The following is a 21,005-nucleotide window of genomic DNA, read 5'->3' as shown; positions in this document are numbered from 1 at the left end:
GGGAGAAATTGTTTGACCGTCAGCGCTTTGGGCTTAAATACGGGGTCTACAGCGCAGAAGAATATTTGTTTTTGCGCAGCGAATGAAAGCTTCCACTTTGCTCGAGTCCTGTTCTGTAACCTCGCCCGTAGAGCATTGTTCTTGTATTGCTTCGGCTCAGCTCTCGCCATGCAGTATACAAGTTAAGTTTCCCTTCGGCGTCTTGTCGTCGTCACCGAGGCAGCAACTTCTGCTGGCCGCTCTACCACCACGCTACCTCGCATGACGGAGGCGAGGGAGCTCGGCTCGGGGACACCTTCCCGAATGTAACTGGTTGCCAGCGGTGGGATGGCAACTTCGCAACACTCTGAAGCGGCGAGCGCGTTCAGGGTCGCCGTTTTAACGTCGGTTAGCCATCAGCGGCGGCTCGTGCCAACGGACATAATAAAAATAATAATAATATCAATATTTATTTCCCAAGGTACTGAATAAATGTGCGGGCCAGCGCAAAGCCAAAAAGGGCTTGCGGGGCCGTGCCCGGCAGTTGCTACACATCACGGACGCTGCGATGCCAACAATATATCGTCTGTAAAGGAAAAGAAAGAAAGAAAGAAAAAAGAAACTAGAAAGAATGTACAAGAAACAGTCGGGAAATAAAAAAGCACCAGAGATTAGATTCAACAGCTTCAACCATTCAACAGTCAACCAGACACAGCGTCTCTAACTTGAGCACGGGTACTAAGATAAAAGAGTTCGGAGGGAAGGGAGTTGAGGATGGAAGGAACACAGAAAGCACGCAACCGCTCACCATACTTAGTGCGAGCCCTCGGCACAACAAAGCGATCTCCTAAACGGAAGTCACGTTGAGGCGTGTACCGTATGCATTGCTCATCGGACCAAATATATTTTAACACCACTGTTTGTTTAAACAGTACAAGGAAATCGGGCATTCTTGATAACTGAAGAACGTCTACATGCGATTCAAGCGATGCACCGTGCATTAAAAACCTGAGAATTGATTTAAATACAGAGTTGATTTTGTTTTTTCAGAAGGCGGTACAAAAGTAAAAGCTACAAATGCCATACCGCAAGACGCTATAAGCAAGTGCATAGGATATTTGTTTTTGTATGTATACCGGACATAAGACTTTAATAAAAAACAGGAGGCAAGCAAACTTGCGGAGTTCGGTACATACGTGCGCTGTATGGCTATTCCAAGACATATCAAAATCAAACAATAAACCTAAGTATTTGACAGTAGATAGTTGGGCAACAGGTGTACATGCACAGTGGACACAATTAGTAGTATCTAAATAAATTAGAATTTGGTGAGGAATAAGCTTAGCTGGGTCATGGAAACAGGCTGACTGGAAACAGTTGTGAAACAGTTGTGACTTCTTGTTGTTTATTGTAATTAAATTATCACTGTGCCACCGCAATACTTCCATACAGTCGTGCTGCAGGTATTCCATTTCTAGTTCACGGTTATTATGTCTGGATACAGGTACCGCGTCGTCCGCGTATTGGAAAACCCTGCAATGAGTGCAAGAACTGCTAAGATCGTTAACGTATGCGTTAAATAAAATAGGAGCAAGAATAAACCCGTGACGGACGCCTGAGGTTAAATGCTGTGGGTCGCTCCTGACCGTAGACAACCCAACAATTTGAGAACGGTTGCCTAGGTACTGGTTAATTAAAGATAGAAACGGCCCTCTGAATCCATCATGAACAGTTTCTTAGATAAAACTGAGTGATTAATAGAATCGAATGCCTTTGAAGCATCCAAAAACATGGCACAGGCAAATTCGTTATATTCTAAAGCATTGCTGAAAAGATAAAAAAAAAAAAAACTCCCCCCACCTCCCCGAAGGTAATCGTGCGGAAATGCGAATGCATTGGGTGCACCGATGAGTGCGCTGCGGCAAGCAGTAACGGAGAGAGGCGTGCGCTCCACTGCATTTATATACATTTTCCGAGTGCAGCGAGCGGAGAGAGGGTACGCGGAGAGGAGAGAGAGACCCGCGCAACACGCCCGCCCCGCGCGCGAGCTCTCTCTCCCGCCGAGCTCCGCGATGCGAGCGCCCTCACACGCCCGAGCGCGCTCCTCCTCTCCACTCACTCTTCGCTACTCCGCCCGAGCTCCGCGATGCGAGTGCCCTCACACGCCCGAGCGCGCTCCTCCTCTACCCTTGCCCTCCGCTACTCCCGCCCGAGCTACCACCTGCTCCAGTTGCTAGGCGCGCCACAGCTGTTGCTAGGGGCGGGAGGAGCGCGTAGAGATAACACCTGCGGGCGCACGCCGACGGAGCACGACAACCCCCGACTAAGAAATGTATTCGCATTTACGACGACGACGACGACGAAGGCAGAACTACGAGGCGCGCGCTCACGTGCGCTCGCACTGGAGGAATGCAGGCGCACGCCGGCCAACGGAGCAAGACAACCCCCGGCTAATAAATGCATTCGCATTTAAAAACTTTTTCGAGGGCTTTTTGTGTTCCACGACCCCTGACAACACCAATTGGTTGGGTGAGATCACATCATGTGCATCAAGAAAACTCAGCATCACTGCAGCAATGTGTTTTTCTAAAATGAGGTCAATGGTAGGAAGAATGAAAGCACCCCGATAGTTCGTAATGCAATTTTTCTGGCCATTTTTGTACGATGGGGTGACAAGAGCCTTTTTCAAGCCCGAAGGTACAATTTGTGTATCAATGATATTGTTGATAATAGCGAGTAATGCACGTTTAAGACGCTCAAAATGACTACAGAGAACTGCAACGGAAATGCCTTCATCGGGTGCAGCCTGTTAGCGGGATGGCAATGCGCATGCGCTGCTTGGTCAGCGGGAAAAAATCATTAAATTGGCGAGCGAGCGTGATTTACGCAGCACCGACTTCACTGGGGGGGCCGAAGTCCTGGCACACAGGATCAAGGCAAGGGCTGCTCTCCCCGAAGATGGGCTCTCCAAGTGAGGGAGAGAGAAGGAGAGATGAAACCTTTATTAAACTTTAATGGCAGGAGTGGATTCTCTGTTCAGGAAGCCATGTGTTGACCGCGACCGACATACTTTCCCCACAGCTCAAGGCACCTGAAGAATATCCCCTAGAACCACAGGGATACCACCATCGTCACCTGCAGCTTATCTCACTCACCGACGAGGCACCAAATGTACCTCATGTTGCGGCAGTGCCGGGGGCTCACGTTGGAGAGAAGAAAATATCTTCTGCCGTACATTATGACCATCCAGGAACGGCCATTGCCGCCACTGGGGCGGGCGCAGCCAAATAGGACTAATGTTTCTGGGGACATTTTTGAGCGCCACGTAAGCAGACAAGAGAGTGTAAACGCTACCACCTTACGTACGGCTTTCCCCAGCTCTCCCAAGTCCTTGAGTAACACACCTGCGAAACTTGGAAAAAGAAGTATACTTTCCAAAGTCTGAATAAAACTAACAGTGCTTTTGCAAATGAACTTTTACAATCCCGCCAATTCTTCAATCGTGCCTGGTACTTTCATAATTCTGCGTTTTTCAACAAATCATTCGGTTTTTGATAGGTTATGGCAGTTTTTATTCTCTCTAGCTTCTGTTCCTTGTACAGGCTAATTCGGGGATTATCATAACTGGGCTGTCAGTTACAAGGTGTAAGCTATCCTAGACCACGTTTCTAGATATATTTTTTTAATATGCATTTTTGCCATGCGGCATATAAAGAGAAGATAAGACATTAGGTAGAATAAACATACCGGGTACAAAAGCACAGGTAGTCAGGAAATTGATGACCCTGTACAAGTCTAAAGGTAGGCATGGAGTCCGGTCTCATGTAAAAAGTTCAGCAGCGACCTGCAGTAGCGGTCTTCGTTCACCCACCGGTTGAAGTCCCCCGGTTTATCCCACCGAAGACCAATTTACATCCCCTAATTTGCCCCCAAAATACGTAAGATTTCATATCTCCCATCCTGCACGCAGCCATTGATGGGAATTGTCAGTTCCACGGTGAACTCCGCTTATTGTATGAAAAGGAGGGAGCGAGATAGAAAGAGACAACTTTAATGAGTGCTGAAGCAAGCATGTACTCGATCGGAGCCTTCATTCCAAGACTCCAGTGGATGAAGGCTAATTCAGGGTTAACATTATACAGACAAGAATTCACTCTCCTGGCTGTTTGTGGTCAATTCCCCACGTCGGCTGTGTAACAGTGCAGAAGAAACCAAGTCAAACCGATTCGTGGGGACACACTGCCAAGTGACTCGTAGGTAAGCCAGCGTCGTCGTTCCGTTCATGATTAGTCCGCCCGATTCCTTGCGATGGGCGCGATTGCCGGGTCATAAAGTCATTTGAAAATTGCTTATATGGGTGTCTAGAAGCCAGCGACAAGAAAATGAAGGCTTTAGTTGCTTTGGTGAGCGCTGGAAGTGGAATGCTCGGAACGGATATCTGCTTCATGAAACCGAGTAACCGATGTTGGCCGTATCATAAACGCGAACAAAAATGAAAAGAATGATAGCTTCAGTCATTAGCTAGCGTTACGATGAGGATCTTAACTTCGCCAAAAGAACCAACAATACTTGTCAGAACATTAGGCTTGTGCACTGTCATATTAAAACAGATAACTTTTGTTTGGGCGCGGGGGCTCTAAGTCACGGGAGGGGAGTGGAACTGCGCCCAGAGTACAGTGCGAATGACCAACCTTCAAGGAGATCAAAATGGCAGTGATCTCGGCGACTCACGTCACCACGAGCACCGGAAGCATAGCGGAGTCCAGGACGGACGTATTGGGCATCATAAATCCGCTATTCAGAATATTGTTAAAGGGAATTGTTGGAACAGAACGCAGTAAGTTTAAATTCGCTTGACATTTTGTAGGCAACATTGTCTTTCTAGACAGTTTGGCGATTCAGTTACTTATCCGCAGATGATTTTTTTTCATCTGGAGAGTCAGTCATACGTTGTTTGGAAAGGCCAAGGGCTGGATCTTCAATGGGCATCAGCTCTTTTTCTGCCCTCAGTAATAGTAATACTGAACTGAAAAACTGAATTACTTACTTAGTCCATTGTTGAAGTAACACTGGAGTGGTACTACGTTTAGACAAGGTTTGTTTAGGAGCTATGGAGTAGCCTTAGAAGCGAAGGGAACTTTAATGTAGACATCCTACCCATGGTGGGATAATTATCAATGCGTCACATTTAAAAACGCACGCTTTCGTGCTATTTCGTGTCTAACACAGACCTCATATCCGGGAGATGTAAGAGAGTTATTCACACTGGGTAATCTCAGCGCGGATGACTTCACCCCATCAATTTGACCTGGCCTAGTGCTCCTGCACTTTCACAGACTGTTGATCCCTATTGTTGACAGCCACCTTTATTTCGGATGGCGATGTCAATTTGAGGAACCAGACCAAGTTTTTTCTTTTACTCACAACGTGGTGGCAACGCGCCGAGTTCGTAGGTTTAAGCGTTTTTTTAAAGGGACCACATAGACAAAAGGCGATTTTGGTTCACGCGAAGCAGTTGCACGTCAGAGTAAGTATCATTGGAATTTTAACGCACACTTCGAACAATATAGCATGGTAATGCGAAAAACATACAATAGCGAATGAAACCTTTTCTGCCACTTCGCAGTCCAGCCTTCATGACATCACAGGGACAAGTTTGTACGAATGGCGGCCCAAGACAAAGCAACCGCAAAATAAACATCATTTTGTCGTGGTAATTGTGCCTCTAGCCTCCGTCATCCGGGGCCGAATTAAGTCCTTTATCAAATGCGACTTCTTTGAAATAAAACTGTGACGTATGATGTTTTTATGTTCAGTTTGCAACTCATGTGGGTTAGGCCTTGTTTCCACAGGCCGCAATAATTAATTGACGCACTTGTCACTTCACTATACCGGGCGTTGTCCCCAAATTTGGCCAACGTGGGCGCACGAAGTTGCACCACACACTGCAAATTTTAGGAAATTAAGCGCATGAGAACCAATTACGGTAGCTGACATTTAGAACACCTCGGCGCACTATTTGCATAGTGTTCGCCGCACGCCATGCTTGTTTTTTGTATTCCCCTAGGTTGGCCGGCCACAACACAACGTCGAAAAATGCGCTGTACGTCGAACAAGCTCGATCCAATGTCAAGACAGGTCACCACGGTGGTGCTGCTGCTTCTGGGAGTATCGTGCCGCATTGCCGGAGCCATGGAGTTCAAGTACCACAGCCTGGACGAAGTGAACTCCTTCGTGCACCGCGTGGCCTCTGAGCACGGCTCGCTCGTCACGCTTCAGCTTCTGGGGAAGACCCTGAAAGGTGCTTTGCCACGCATACAAGCGGTGCGCTTTCGGTGGAAGAGAGTGCTTGTTAATGGCAGAATGCAGCACGTGGTAGGCCAAGGGAGAAAACTGAGTTGCCGTTGATGCTTGTTTTTGTCCAGCCAGTCTTATGTCATGTAAAAAGCCAATATTTCTGATGCGCTAACATCGGGCCATCTTCACTAACCTAAAACCTGGGGAGGGGCGAAGCATGCAGTGTATAAGTGTATAAGATGAAACCGTTGGGGGCCAGAGGTATACAGCTTTGCTGTAAAAGCCTTTTGTCTTTGAAGCACGAAGCTCTCCAGCGTGAGGCGTAAAAGAGTGTCCCGATGTTTTTTTTTTTTTTATTACGCGTTGCGTTTTAGCGCGAGGCGTAAACGAGTGTCCAGGTGTTTTAGTACCGTGACTACACGAGAAGACGGTTATGACGACGACATTAGATGCCGATAGCCCGAGCCCCGAAGGGGCTTCGCCTCTAAAATATGTAGACCCGATTTCGACCTTTTCTTCCCATTGTAACTTTCTTGAATGCTGCGTTTTTGTAAATGTAGACCACCGTGTTCTTTATCGTGGGAACTGAATCGTGGCATACGGACACGCCGAAGAAAAGAGCTTTGCCGGTGCCATCTTAAAGGGGCCCTAAAACACTTTTTTCAAATCTTAAATGCTTGCAGAACGTAGTCACCCGACACACCGAAACTTAGATTAGGGGGTAGCAAAGCACCTCAGCCAAAAATTACTGCTCTATGCCCATCAGATCACTTTCAAACTCGCTCAAAAGATTTTTCTGTCTTTCCCGGTCTTTGCGTTCTTTAGATGGCTCGAATTATGTCATTAAGGCCATGTAGCGGCTGTTCGTCGGTTTTCTTTCAGTTGCAGCAATGAGTGCATTCGACAGCAACTTTAAAAATGAAGCTACAAAAACAAAGCGGAAACGGAAGGCGTATCTGCTGCGACCAGTCAATCGCACAGTGCCGCTCCGTGCTGGAGATAACTATAGTTTTCGCAGTGGTTCCAGACGCGAAGGAAAGAGTAAAAGCGTTAATCGAAGGTTCTGCAGAGTCTCTTTAATGCTGGTGCTGCTTTATTGGTGTTTGTACGTCGCGCTTCTGGTTTCTTGCTGCATTTGACGAGCTAGCTCACCTTGCCGCTTCAGCATAACGTTCTGGTGCACTCTCTTCAGTTTTAACCACACAGTCTACACCGGTGCTGATAAACAGAGCGCAAGAATTCTCGAATCGTAGAATAATTATGGGTGGAACCTATATTTCTCAAGCTGCTTTTAATACCGAGCAGGCAAGAAAATGAAGCTTTGTGAAGCAGTGGCCATGCCTCAGTAACACCGCGCTTCGTTTTATTTGTCGACATATGGAAATGTAGAGTCTTTCTCAAAGTTTTCTAGGCCATGCCGAAAGTGCCCAGGCCGCAAAAATTTCAGTTTAAAAGCTTACGTTTCAGGGTAAACTGAAACGTTTTATGCCGGAAAGCTAGAGAAAACACTTTCTTACTATCACAAAATAATTTGGGCGTCGTTAAAGGCTAAACTTATTCTTTGAATTGCTCGCGGTCCGCAAGGCTTAGGTTTGGCCTAGAACATTTTGACAAATACTGTATGTGCGTTTGATTACGTTAGCTATCGATGGCACCAGTCGAAAGAAATAGAAATGCACATTACTAAAAATATTTTTGGATGCACTTAATAGTTCGTGAAAAGTACGTTAATTTTAGAGGCGAAATGTAGGGGTGAATTCACGAGATTCAGCGCTGGCCTTTTTAAGAACCTTGTTCTGTAAACGAGGCTGAAGGACGTGTTGCTACGTGCCGAGTAGTAATTTGGGTCAAAGGCACTAGTAGACTGTTGTTAGAGGCTCTCTATAACCATGCCTTGTTGATTTATAGTGACTGCCGAATTGTTGATAGAAAACGAATACGCTGATTCTAGAGATAAACATGGTTCAACTAAGCTACTATTATTTATCCGAGACACGTAGTTGGCTTATATGAAAGATAAAGACACCGGTATTTTTTCTTGTTTAGGGCGGAGCATTTGGCAGCTCATAATCAGCAACAGAGCCAAGGAGGACGGCTTGATTCCCAACCTGCACCTCATCGCTAACATCTACGGAAATGACGTAAGCAGCTTTCCTATTGACGATTGCGATGGCGGAAAATGAAAGTGTCAAGCGCAGGTCGATTCTCCAGGTTCCAGAACAGTAATTCTTAAGTGGGAGTCCGCGGCCCATGAGGCCACTGCGAGGGAATTTCAGCGGGTCCCGGAAGCCCTTCCCAAAAATATAAAGCCGTTCCACTCAATGTGAAAGCTGCCGGAAGTGCAGAACAGTTATTCGCCATAATGGGGTGTACCGCCGTTATCCGCTTACTGTTACCACCCCATGCAATTCAAATTTCCTGCCTTCGCAGTGCTCGCGCCCCCCCTGCCTGAAACTGCGCCAGCGGGAGTTCTGTTCTTTTTGTGCTTGCTTTTCCTCCTGCACGTGCCGGCGTTGCACTGCCACATTTTTCGTTTACTATCTTAAAAACCAACCCAACGGGCGTCCTTAACTAAAGAAACGCGAGCGCTGCCGGTTAATTACGTATATTTGTCCTCAAATGTACCTATAGTTTTCTTTGCGCTAAACAACGGGAAGATGTATGACAAGCGCCAGCGTGTTACGAGTTTCTAACACTTATGACTATATAAACCGCTTGGCTTTCGAAGCCTCTGGGGTACGCCGCGAACAGCGTTGCCCCGAGACGCCGCCTTGGTGCTCTATATACTTGGGTTAAAGTGCTCTGCACTTAAAACTGTTCCCGGTTTCTTTCGTCATTTTACAAAACCTTCACCGCTGCGCAAAAAAATGGCTTCGCCGCATTACATTACTTTTAAGGTCGGCTTCTTTCAGTACACACCAGCCGTGCGGAAAAGCCAGATAAAAAAAAAACCGGTCTACAATAAGCGTATGCGACCCCAGCTGTAAAGTCAAATTATTTAGCAATATGACACTGGTACTGCTATAGGTTGCTATAGGTTCCTATACATTTTTAGTTTCCGGATAAAGAAATTCCCGAACTCTCTCTATAAGGAGGCGGAGAAAATCAATAAGGAATGTAACCTGGAGCAGGAAGAGGAAAGCTAAGAAACAACCCGTAGGATTATGAGCACGGTGCAACGGGGGATTCGGCAGCCTCTCGCCGTGTCTACCTCCCGGTACACACCCAACTCACCATCCACCAAGAACACACATTGCGTCTTTTACAGACGAATACATTTCCGAATCCCGCCAAGTTACAGCTAATTCACGCAGGCGCGTATGCCGTTCACCCAAGTGTACTGCCTGCCAGCCCCTTGGTACCTTTCACCACCTTATGTGGGGGTGCCTGATAGACACGCATACAGTAATTACCGTATTATAGCGCGTATAACCCGCGCCCATACTTTCCGCCGATGAATAAAAAAATTGATCCAGCGTATTTCCCGCATATTGTGTACATAATAGGATGGAGCAAATCTACTACACAAACAACATTACACATTTGTTTATGCAAAAGAACTTACCTAGCTGACTACGTAACTACATGACTTGCCTCATAGAGCGAGCCAGATAATCATACAGCGAGCCAAGAATCTTTCAGGTTGGTATATTGTTGAGCTGTGTGTGAAAAATATGCACACACAATGGGATTACAGTGGCTCAGTCGCCATCACTGCTGTTGGGGCATCGCGGCCAAAACGCGAATTGCGGTGAAGCTGCATCGAACGAAATACCTCACATATAATCCGCACCTCTACTGCACCCGTGAAATTTTCGCATTTTTGTGTGGGTTATGCGCGCGAAAATACGGTACCACGTTTGAGCAGTGGAGGAGGCATTGCGCTGCCCAGACCAGGAAGCTCAAGCTTCGCTGGTTGCCATGGGGGCCACCATCGTCGACAAAATGCAGTGCTCGACAATCATATGTTTCTTCGTTTTCTTCTTCGGAGGAAGAGCAGGCCGCTTACGAATCCGAACGCCGCGAGCGTAATGGCGAGTGCGATCGGCTGGCTGCTCACAACAGGACGACAGGTGCAGTTAAGCGGAGAATGCGGCGAAGCGATGCAGGCACCACGCAACTAAATTGGGCGAGTACAGGAGTGCGTGTGCGAAGTTTCGGGGAAACTTTCAGGGCAGACATTTCGGATCCGTTTATGCCGTGTGCAACAGACTGTAGTTCGAGAACGATTCGAGAACTATTCGAGGACTTAGACTGACTACGCTCGATATGTCGCAAAGCGTGAACGTGGCGTTGGCGTGTTGCTACGTATCTTTCCTGAAAAGGCCGACGGCGCTACGGTCAGTGCGAGGGACTTCCAGGGATTCTGTTCTGCGAGGTTTATTGCGGCAGCTATGTCCGAAAGATGTATATTTGTACCTCCCTGCCTTGTGCCGACTCTCCATCACAATAATACCAATTTTATCGCAAACTTTATTTAAACAATCTAGATATGTATAAAATAACAAGAACCAGCCACGTTTTGGTGAGGTCTCTCGACGTCACGGAATCTTTTTTGCCTGATTGGTGGTTGCCATCCGAAGCCACCGCCAAGGAACATAAGACCTGGCGATTAGCCTCTGGTTTTATTTGATTGTATTCCTTAAATATCGATACGCGGTTAACAATACACTGATAACTAGTTTAAAAGAACTTGCAGGACTGCGTGCCGCAATATCGTCACAGTAGTGCGAAATGACAGTTTTTCACGATTTATTGTTCTCTTCTTAAAAACGTCTTTCGTGGCTGGAATAGATCTGAGTGAGTTCTTTCCAATGCCTAGCTATTTCAAATTGAATTGGTTTGTATTTTGTTCACGGCCCCTTTAAATGCGTGTAATTTGCCGGGTGATCTTTGTCCATGTCGTGGCGATAAGCTATGTTGGTCATCGCAGCTGGTAACCCGCGAAGTTGCCCTCCATCTGGTCGAGTACATCACGAAAAGCGAGAATACCGACAAGGACGTGCACTGGCTCCTCAACAACGTCCGCCTCCACGTCGTGCCGTCTGTAAACGTGGACGGCTCGGACGCCTCCATCCCCGGCGACTGTAGCAGCAATACCGGAGGGTGAGTATACGCTGGCTCATTCCATTACTCGTGTGGTTCACCGCACTCCATACACTTGGCCACCGGCCTTTTCCTCTTCCTTTCTTCCCGTTACCGCGATCGCCCGTGCCGGTGGTAGTGATGGTTCCATGAACAGGAATGACACCAACCAGATCCCCTAGGTGAGTTTATGCAGTGGCTCTAGCACCATCGACTCACGGAAAGTAGCCCATATGCAGGAGGTGGCGCTACGCTTGTTCCATGATGAAAGCTTGAAAAAAAATAAATGGAAGCGTGCTGTGGTATCTTATCTGGCTAGACAACGTGTTTTGCCGCATCGGCTAGCTAAAAGACAGCATAACTTCAAAGACCTGGACATGGACGAAATAGAGACAAGCGACGTCCTGCTGGCCATTAGATGGGGCGAACACAACAAATCTTCAAACAAACCCACTGACTAGAAAAGAGCAATTCTAAACCTACCAGCAGGCAGAATCCCTTGTCTGCGCAGAAGATTCTCCAACCAATTCTGAAGCACAAACACTGGTCATCTGGTACCCGGGTCACTAGGGACCGAATCCCCGGTACCCCGCACACTTCGCGGGTGACCGAAACGAGCTGACCGACAAGGTAGCAAGGTTCCTAACGTATACCGCGCCAAATCAGTGCACTCATGCAGTCTTCCCCATCCATAAACCCGCAAAGAACCACTCTCCCAACTTCGTCTCAGCAGACAGAAGTTCCCGCCACCACACAAAGACCTACATACCGGGGAATTTCAAACACTAAAGGAAACTCAAACAAACACCTTCGTACACAAGTCTATGCTTGCTCTAATGTTTCCGAGCACTACAGACGGACGCTGCAAGAAATGCGGAGAGGTATCAAATCTGTTCCAGGTATCCTGGGGATGCCCCATTATAAGGTCGGGGAGAACACCTACGAACCCAACACACTAGAGTCATGGGAGGCAGCCCTGGCCAACCCCGCCCTCGAGATTCAGCGAGAGCTGATCCGAAGAGCGAAGACCTGGCAGCTGAACCTGGCGCTCTGGAAAGAGGGCTCCGCTCACTCCTCTAGCCGCCCTCTTTCTCTTTACCCCTTCTCATCTCAGTAAAGTTTACTGAATAGTGGTCAATCGGGGGCTAACGGAAGGTAGAAAAGAAACCGTAATCTTTTTTTTTTTTTTTCATTCAAACAGTCCAGCGTGCCTTCTTGAGGGGCTGCGGCCAAAGTTTTCTTTGTTTTGAACGTCATCAGGAGCACGAGCACGAGGTCGCGGATTTGGTACCGGGCTGCGGCGGCGCTTTTTCTGGTGCATCCGAAAAAAATCAGCCATGCTTCACGGTCTTAACGTCACGAACGCTGATGTTAACAGCGAACCTGCCTGGCGTTCCCTAACGCAAGGCTAAGTTTCATAGAACTTCTCAAAGCCAGGAGATTGATCTGCACAAGATAACACTGGCTGAGCAGATATCTATCCGCTTCCTGGACTTAGGAGGCTAACCACGCCCTTCTACCCCTTCCCTTTGCCTCATTAAACGTTTTATCACCACCCTCACGGCTTCGGTATTACTCGCGCGGGCGTCTGGATTCGCCCGAACGCCGTGTCCGTTCATGCACCCCCCTCGCTGGCGCTCCCGACGGGCGACTTCTCCGAAGGACACGCGACTACCCATTTTCCGAACACTCCAGAAACGACCGCCAAACGCACTCGTCTATATCCGTTTCATACATAGCGTGCAACGCTGTCAAGGCTAGATAGTGTTACTGGGCGCTTCCTGCGGCGAGGAAAGTAGGGTGCAAAGCTGGCCAAAACAACAAACTTCCAAGAACTGCGAAATCAGTTATTATAATTCTGATTTTGCTAGAGTTATCTGGACAAAGTTTACGTGCGTTTACTGCTGCTTTCACCGTTTGTTGCAAGAGGAACTCATAGATGGAAAATTTGTGCAAGCAGAATGCTGCGAGGCGAGCGCGTCTGAACTTTGAGCAGACAACGCAAACCGTTTTGCTACTCCTTTCTTTCTTTTCAGCCATGTAGGCGCTATTCCCCTACGCGCACATCTGAGCCACGACGCGAGGCGGAGTGATACCATTTCTTTATTTTTTGCTTGAGGACTACTTGCGTAGCTTCCACTGCGTTGCGGTTCTTGGTGCTTGGTCGCCTCCTCGCAAGGCTAATCCCTTTCCATATCACTGCAACCACGTTACCGCGCATCGTCCTCATTTAAGCCTCGACCAATGACAGCTTCGCGTTTAAGGGGACATGAAGACAAAATACAAGTTTGTTTTATTCGAAACATTTGATGCGACTTAGTGGTGAGCGCCTGTCCTGCAGCAAATGATGCTTTATTCACTGAGAAATTAAACAATTTAAGCCAATATATTGATTGTTCTGTTGAATCGTGTTTCGTGACGCCTGCGATAATGCACCCAGGGCAAGTACTTAAGCGAACGTTAGTATGCTGATTACGGCTTCAGCGAACGGAGAAACGCCTTGTTTACAGTAAAAAAAGGGGGACCCCCAGTGCATACCAAACTACCGACCAATCTGTATAACTTCCGCATGTTGCAAAATGCTAGTACGCATAATTGCCACTCGCATAAACAGATTCTTAGATGATAACCACATTTTATCTCCCTTTCAGTATGGTTTCAGAAAAGGGTTTTCCACAGTCACCCAGTTGGTTTCAGTTGTTCATCACATTGCTTCTATTTTAGACAAAGCTAGACAGGTCGATATACTGTTTTTAGATGTCAGTAAAGCCTTCGACCGTGTTCCCCTTAGCAAGCTTATCGAGAAATTACAGACTATAGGGATTCCAAACTACCGAGTGCCCTGGGTGTCTGCTTACCTGAACAGCCGGAAACAGTATGTCGACGTCTGTGGACAGACATCACCTCATCTCCCAGTAGATTCCGGCGTACCGCAGGACAGTGTTCTAGGACCGTTGCTGTTTTTTTTTAATTTATTGCAATGATATTGTAATGCTATGACTGATCCGAATAAAATAAGACCTTTTGCAGATGACTGTATCATTTTCATTGATGTACACTCGCCAGATGACCAAATCGCTCTCAATATTCTTATAAAATAATATAAAACGATATTCTTTTGTGATGCGACAAATGGGGCATGGTGCTAAATTTGTATTACAGTTAAGCGCAAATAGCTCAATCTGCAAGCTTATAAGCCTTGCTTAACTTGCGTTTGATTTTTCCGGCCTCAACAAATCGCACAGCTGCTAATAATGCGCCATTACTTGTAGTGCGGGGAAAGAGCTAGAGGGTAGCATGGTCGTTTTCTTTTTCCTAATTATATAGCTTTTTTGAGTGAAGTTTGCGTTAAGAGTGGTGTCAGTGGTATTCTAACGAGGCAATCTTTCGAATGAACCAAACTTGCATTTTTTTCTTCATGACCAGTCTAAAACAAGAACACCGATGTGTCAAGGTTTTTGTAAGCGTTATATATCCACAGGGGGTATGATTAGTCTGACGACCTTCACTAAGGCCCGCTTCATAGCCTATGTGACTCGGCGTGGCTAAGTCGCTCGCCCCCGGCCAGAGAGGGAGCGTGACACGCAGCTGGAACAAATCCGCACATGTCCAGTCGGTGCGCGAGTTTGATTTGATTCTTGAGGCGCTTCAGTGGTCCGTGACGCCATTGCGTTCTAAGGGCGTCGTTTTTTTCCGGAAGGGAAAACCCCCTATAGCTTGTTTAAAGCGATGGACAACCGATTATTTTAGATGCGACTGCATCTCATTCACTCGCCTTGTCCCTGCATCCGGCGTCGTGGGCGTTGTCGTCGGCGTCCGCCCCTCCCCCATTCTCCTCGCCGCGCGAGCTGCGCTCTCTGCCGCTCACCCCCTCTCCTCTCCGATAGCGAACACTCTCTAGCGAGGGGCATTGGATTGGATTGGCTTGGCTTGGCTTGGATTTGGATTGTATTGGATTATAATGGATTGTGTTGGATTGTGTTGCGTCATAGCCGCGGCAGACGCACTGGCGCCGGCGCGTCCCCTCACCGTTATGCGCGCTATAAAACGCGGTGCCTGCGGCGCTCCGCTCCATCGTTGCAGCGCCGTTCCTCCGCTGTCCAACGCTGCAACGTGAACCCCCTATGCGTCGCATCTGTTCCCGCGAGGGGAGGTGGGAGTTTTAAGTAATACACTTTATAAGCGACCCCAAACCATCCACCGCCGGCGTCGGCGGCGGCGGCGTCCGCAGTGCTCCTCTATAAAGAAAAACAGCATCCGGCGCCAGGTTTCGATCCGCGGACTTTGCGGCCGCAGCGCGACGCTCTACCGATCAAGCCACGGACGCGACGGTGATATCAGTGTTGACGCGCCTTATATCTTTAACGCATTCAAACTACGTCGTCAGCGGCGTGCGTTGGCGACTCAGCGGCGTTATAGCGGCTTGATAACTGCGTGGTGTACACGTGATACTACAAACCCGATGGAAGAGATGGAAGAGAAGGCGGCGAGGCGGTGGGCTGCGGGGGACGAGCGCAAGCGCCGCAAGCGGGCCGACAACCGTGTATTCGCACTTTCACATTCTCCCCCTCGGGGAAATGCGGGGGAATTTTTTCGAGTGTATTTTTTTATCCCAAATGAGAGGGCATGACTTAAAGTACCTCAACCCGAAACGGTTTCGCTGATAGCGCCTTAGTATTTTTGAAATCAGAGTTTTTAGATCTGCCAGCGATACATGTCCCGCCAAGAGGAATGCTGGCAACCATGACAGTGAGCCGTACGGCAACACACGTGAGCTACACGTGAGATTAAAAGAGGTATTTAAAACTTGTCCCCGGGTAAAACAACAAAAAAACAACTTTGCAACATTTCTTATTCCTTCATGCGGTTTTTAAATCGTGTGGAAATCGGCGGAGTTGTTTGGACACGTAACGTAGTGTTACATTTGGGCACTGCATGTCGCTACCTTTCAGACTTAAGAAATGTTAGAGCAAATTGAAAATTATTTCCGCCTGTTTATTTAGAACTTCGTTGCGGTTAACCCAGTATATAAAACGCTGGCTCTCTTACGAGCTAGACGGCAAGCACTCCACAAAAAAACATTTGTCTCTCCCTTTAAATGGGCTGTGCAGATAAAACGCAACTTTGGTTCATTCGAAAGATTGCCCTGTTAGAATCATACTGATACCACTTTTCACGTAAACTTCGCTCAAATTAGCTGTCTAATCAGTAAAATAGGGAATGGCCATGCGACTGAATTAATGGGTCGATGCGAGCTAGTTCGTACTTCATCATGGGAACCCCTTTCCTGTCTGTTTTCTTTCCTCCAGTTGTGCCTGGCGCTTAACCTGTTCCCATACGACCCACTAGCTCATTTTTAGCACTAAAACCTATGACGTAATAAGCACTAGCTGTGCGATGGCTGATGCCGGCAAAAAAAACGCAGGTTTGGCAGGGCTTATAAGCTCGCAGGACGAGCTATTTTCGCTTAAATGTAATGCATATTCACTTAATAGCACTAAGAATGGTGGGGTAAACAATGGAAGTTACCACGGTACATGCAAATTAGTGCGTACTGTTATTGGTACTGAATGAGTGAAACACTTTATTCAAGACGAGAGGCCATAAGGTCCTGCGGGGAAGTGAGGATGGGAAGGGGGAGGAGAAAGGGAAAGGTCACAATTCACACAATGTACACAGTTCTAGACTTGGGGCCCAATTCACAAATGTTGGTAATGTGCGCAGTTTTCTTGTAATAGCCGCGCAGCAGTCTGTCGCTTTGGGGTTGCCTCGCACGACACAGGCTGTTTGGCGCAAGCGACATTGTCTCACGTGACCCTGTTCGTCGAGCATACACCATCTTTCCCGAAACGATTACTACCTACTATAACAAAAACAAGGCAGGTGCAAATACGGTCAGAAACAAAACAAAGGCAGACAGCGCTCCCGCGCAGTATGGTGGCGCCATCTAGAAGGACTAACGGTAAAAAGGTGTCCTGCAGTGCGCAGCAGAGTAAACATCGCACTAACGCTCGCTTGAATACCTGTCCTGCTTACGTCATCGCAAACGTCACGAAAAATCCGATTTGGTGGCAGAAATAAGTTTTTAACTTACATTAAATAATTTCTCAATGAAAGAGCATCCTTTTGCGGCCGGACAAGCGCGGGGGCACAATAAAACCCCCTATCTCTCAAATGAAGAAAAACTTGTTTTCTCTGTATGACCCCTTATATGACTCCGGAAATCATGGTTGGTGTTAATCTTCGGTGAATCGGTTTCCGCTTTTGATTCATACGTGCTGCGACCAGGGTCCCTTTTATTTTTGAAAAAAAAAAGGAACAGCGCGAGCAGAACCAAACAGGACTGAGGAATAGAAACACGTAGAACACAAACGGGCGCTGTTTACCAACTGTTTATTTTTTGAGCGTACAATCAAATTTACAATTTACGCTCGAGAAATTAACAGTTGATAGACAGCGCCCGTTTGTGTTCTATACGTGTTTCTATTCGTCGGTCCTGTTTCGTTCGCGCTGTTCTGTTTTTTCTTTCATGAACTTGAACCAACTAACTCGCACCTGAGTCCTGCTAAGTCCTTTTATTTTGTTTCTTTCGGTGTCTCACAGCGAGAATGTCAACGGCATCGCCATCAATCGCAATTTCCCGGGCGCCTTCGACCGCCGCCCGGTCGGGTCCCGTCTGCCCGTGGAGCCCGAGTCAGCGGCTGTACTCCGTCTTGAGCGCGCATACCCTGCAGTCCTCACCGTGCTTCTGTTCGCCGGGCTGCACGGCGTGCTCTATCCGTACGACGACACGCCCGGGGCAGGTAAGGGCGTGAGCACGGTTTGGAGTTTCAGTTTGCTGTAAACGCTCGTTAAGGTGGCCCAGGTGCAGAAGACCTGTGCTACTGAGGCTATGGTTGCAGAATTGATTGCTGGCCCAGGTACAGAAGACCTGTGCTACTGAGGCTATGGTTGCAGAATCGATTGCTGGCCCAGGTACAGAAGATCTGTGCTACTGAGGCTATGGTTGCAGAATTGATTGCTGGCCGCGGTGTGTGGTTTCCTGGTGGGGGCCCAAAAGAACCAGTTGTATCACGCTGACATAGACCGGGAAACACAACTATGTTGATAAATATCAATCAATGAGGACAGATTGGCTTATGTGCTCGGCATTTCCACCCATCTAGCTCGTTAGGTTTTATGTGGCCTCCCGGCCTTCGGGAGCACGATTTGCTGGGCCCTAAGACGCTGTTTCGATCCTGGTCGTGGTGGCTGTTTCTTAGATAGAGGCGAAAAGCGATAACGCCCGTGTGTCTAGACTTCGGTGCATGTTAAAACGGCCATGCCGACAAAATACGAGTTTGTTTTATTCCAACGATTTAGCGTTTTATAGTGCCCTCAGCGCTTGTCTGGCAGCAAGTGACGCTTTATTCGCGGATAAATGTTTCAATTGATTAAAATTTAGATTCTCCCGCCAAAATGTGTTTCGCGACGTCTGTCATGACGTAACAAGGGCGGGTAATCAAGTGAACTTCAAGTGCGCTGCTCAGACTGCAGCGGACTGCGGAGCCTTGTTTAACGTCAGTCCATCTAGATGGCGCCGCCATACTGCTCCGCACTGCTGTGTGCATTGATTTATTTGTGACCGGATTTGCACCTGCCTTGCTTTTGTTACCGTTGATAGTAATCGTTTCGTGAAACATGGGGTATGTTCGACAAACAGGGTCGCGTAAGGCAATGTCGCTCACGCCAATCGGCCAGTGTCGAGTGAGAACCCCCAGCGCCAGGCTGCTGCGTAGCTATAACAAGCATAGTGCGTGCAGTACCAACAACAGTACGGAGTGTTACTACTTCTATGTTTGCGTGTACTTCTGTAACTTCGATTGTTTACCCCACCATTCTTACTGCTATAAAATGAATATGCATTACACTTAAGTGAAAATAGCTCGTTCTAAAAGCTTATAAGCCCTGCCTAACTTGCGTTTGCTTTCGTCAGCCAATCGCCAATCAGCCAAATATTACGTCACGTGTAATTGAGCGGTAATTGAGCTAGTGAGTTGCATGGCCATTGCCTTTTTCTGATTTGTTTAGCTTATTTGAGCGAAGCTTGTTTACGTTAAGAGTGGTGTCAGTATGACTTTCGAATGAAACAAACCTGTGTTTTGTCTGCATAGCGCCTTTAGAAATCCCCAGGTGGTCGAAATTAATCCGGAGCCTTCCACACAGCGCGCCTCGTAGCCCAGGGATGGTAGCTTCGGCGCGTTAAACCCCCGAAGTTTTGAAATTCGGCAGCCGGATAAAGGCCACTTAAATTTGTTTTGAACGCAGTGTGTATACCTGCCAACAACTGTGCTGTTACTTAAAAGTTTTCCTAAAGGACTGCTGACACGAATTTTTTGTGTTACGTTTTTCTTCGCGGTTATATATGGGTGCCTACCAGCCCACTAATCAATGAATCGCACAATAGACGGTCGGTCGCAGCGTAAACAATAATTTACAGCCTCGTATGTTCGTGTGAGTTTCGGTTACAACAGAACGAGCACCCAGGCGGCCGCCATGACAGGAAGCCGCTCGTGACGTCACTGTTCTTGTCGCACCACTGCTAGTATGGACGTTCGCGCTCGCGCGTGGTCGTCTCCACCACCCCCACGCGCCCGTGCAGCGTGACGCCAGTTCCAAAACTGTGATGTGTACACATGCCAGAGCAGCGCGCGCCAACCGCAGCCAGCGCATTGGCTACGTCACGGGAGCCCTTACGGCGGAAGTTTGGGGCCAGGAGGAGCAGATGGCGTCATGCGGATGCCGACTACGAATGGGTGTCCGTTCGGAGCTTTCTTGGGCAAGCAAAGCATAAAGCCGGTTTAGAATATGTTATACTGAACAGTTACTGCTGAAACTTGCCGGGAGATATCTCCATATACAAAGGAAGCATTTTACATAGTTATCTCAGCTTTGAAATTTTGTGTCAGTACTCCTTTAACTTCTCTGGCCTCCAAAGTGCCATAGCAAATTTGCCGCAGAGCACTGACTTAGGCGTAACTGTATCAAGTCCCAGGCGCAGACAAGTATACGGCGATGTTAGGATCCGTTTGGATTGGATTGGATTAGAACACAGACGGGATTAGAACACGCGGTAGGAAAAGGACTTGTCCCAGTTTCTCTGGTGTCTCCTTTCCCTGACCATGGAGAGCAAAGCTCTCCCGAAACGTGAGGATAGTATACTATACGCATCGCGACGGTAGGTTTTCCCGCTAAAACACGGATATGCACGCGTCGTATTAGGACTTTGTGCGAGATTTTGGCTCGCGTTAAATATCCCCAGCTGCTCGGTCTATGTAACGCCTGCCCTGCTATGCGGTGTCTGCCTCATAGGGGCAAAAACAAGCTTCATGTGACTCCATTTGCTATATTTAAATCTCAGTTGGCTTTACAAAATAAATTGCCGCAGTTCTTGCTAGCGTCGAAACAAACGCAAAGGATAGCGACTGCACGCTACTTCCCATATCGGGACAGTTCATCCAGAAGCCCCTTGTGCAAAAGAGTGTTGAGCTGGGCGAGTTGGTATCGTCTTATCTTAAAAACAGAGCGAACAAGGCTCGTCCCGTCTGCTTCATTTGTCCGTTTTTTTCGCGCTGTTGTTAAGGTGACAAAAATCATTTGTATGC

At 47.7% G+C, this 21,005-nt stretch overlaps 1 protein-coding gene across 1 annotated transcript in view; it reads left to right on the top strand.

Annotated features, from left to right (window-relative positions):
- The first annotated feature begins 6,105 nt into the window (after positions 1-6,105).
- LOC144161685 (carboxypeptidase M-like) overlaps positions 6,106-21,005 on the top strand; it is a 32,521-nt gene continuing 17,621 nt past the window's right edge. Inside the window, exons 1-4 of the mRNA XM_077692310.1 lie at positions 6,106-6,280; positions 8,323-8,417; positions 11,210-11,382; positions 17,965-18,164. Of these exons, the coding sequence (XP_077548436.1) occupies positions 6,106-6,280; positions 8,323-8,417; positions 11,210-11,382; positions 17,965-18,164 (643 nt within the window). The remainder of the gene's footprint in view (positions 6,281-8,322; positions 8,418-11,209; positions 11,383-17,964; positions 18,165-21,005) is intronic.

This window comes from Haemaphysalis longicornis, unplaced genomic scaffold, assembly GCF_048455015.1.
Source record: "Haemaphysalis longicornis isolate Haplotype H1 unplaced genomic scaffold, Haemaphysalis longicornis Haplotype H1 scaffold_12, whole genome shotgun sequence".
Taxonomy (NCBI): Eukaryota; Metazoa; Arthropoda; class Arachnida; order Ixodida; family Ixodidae; genus Haemaphysalis; species Haemaphysalis longicornis.
This window is presented reverse-complemented; position numbering and strand designations above follow the sequence as displayed.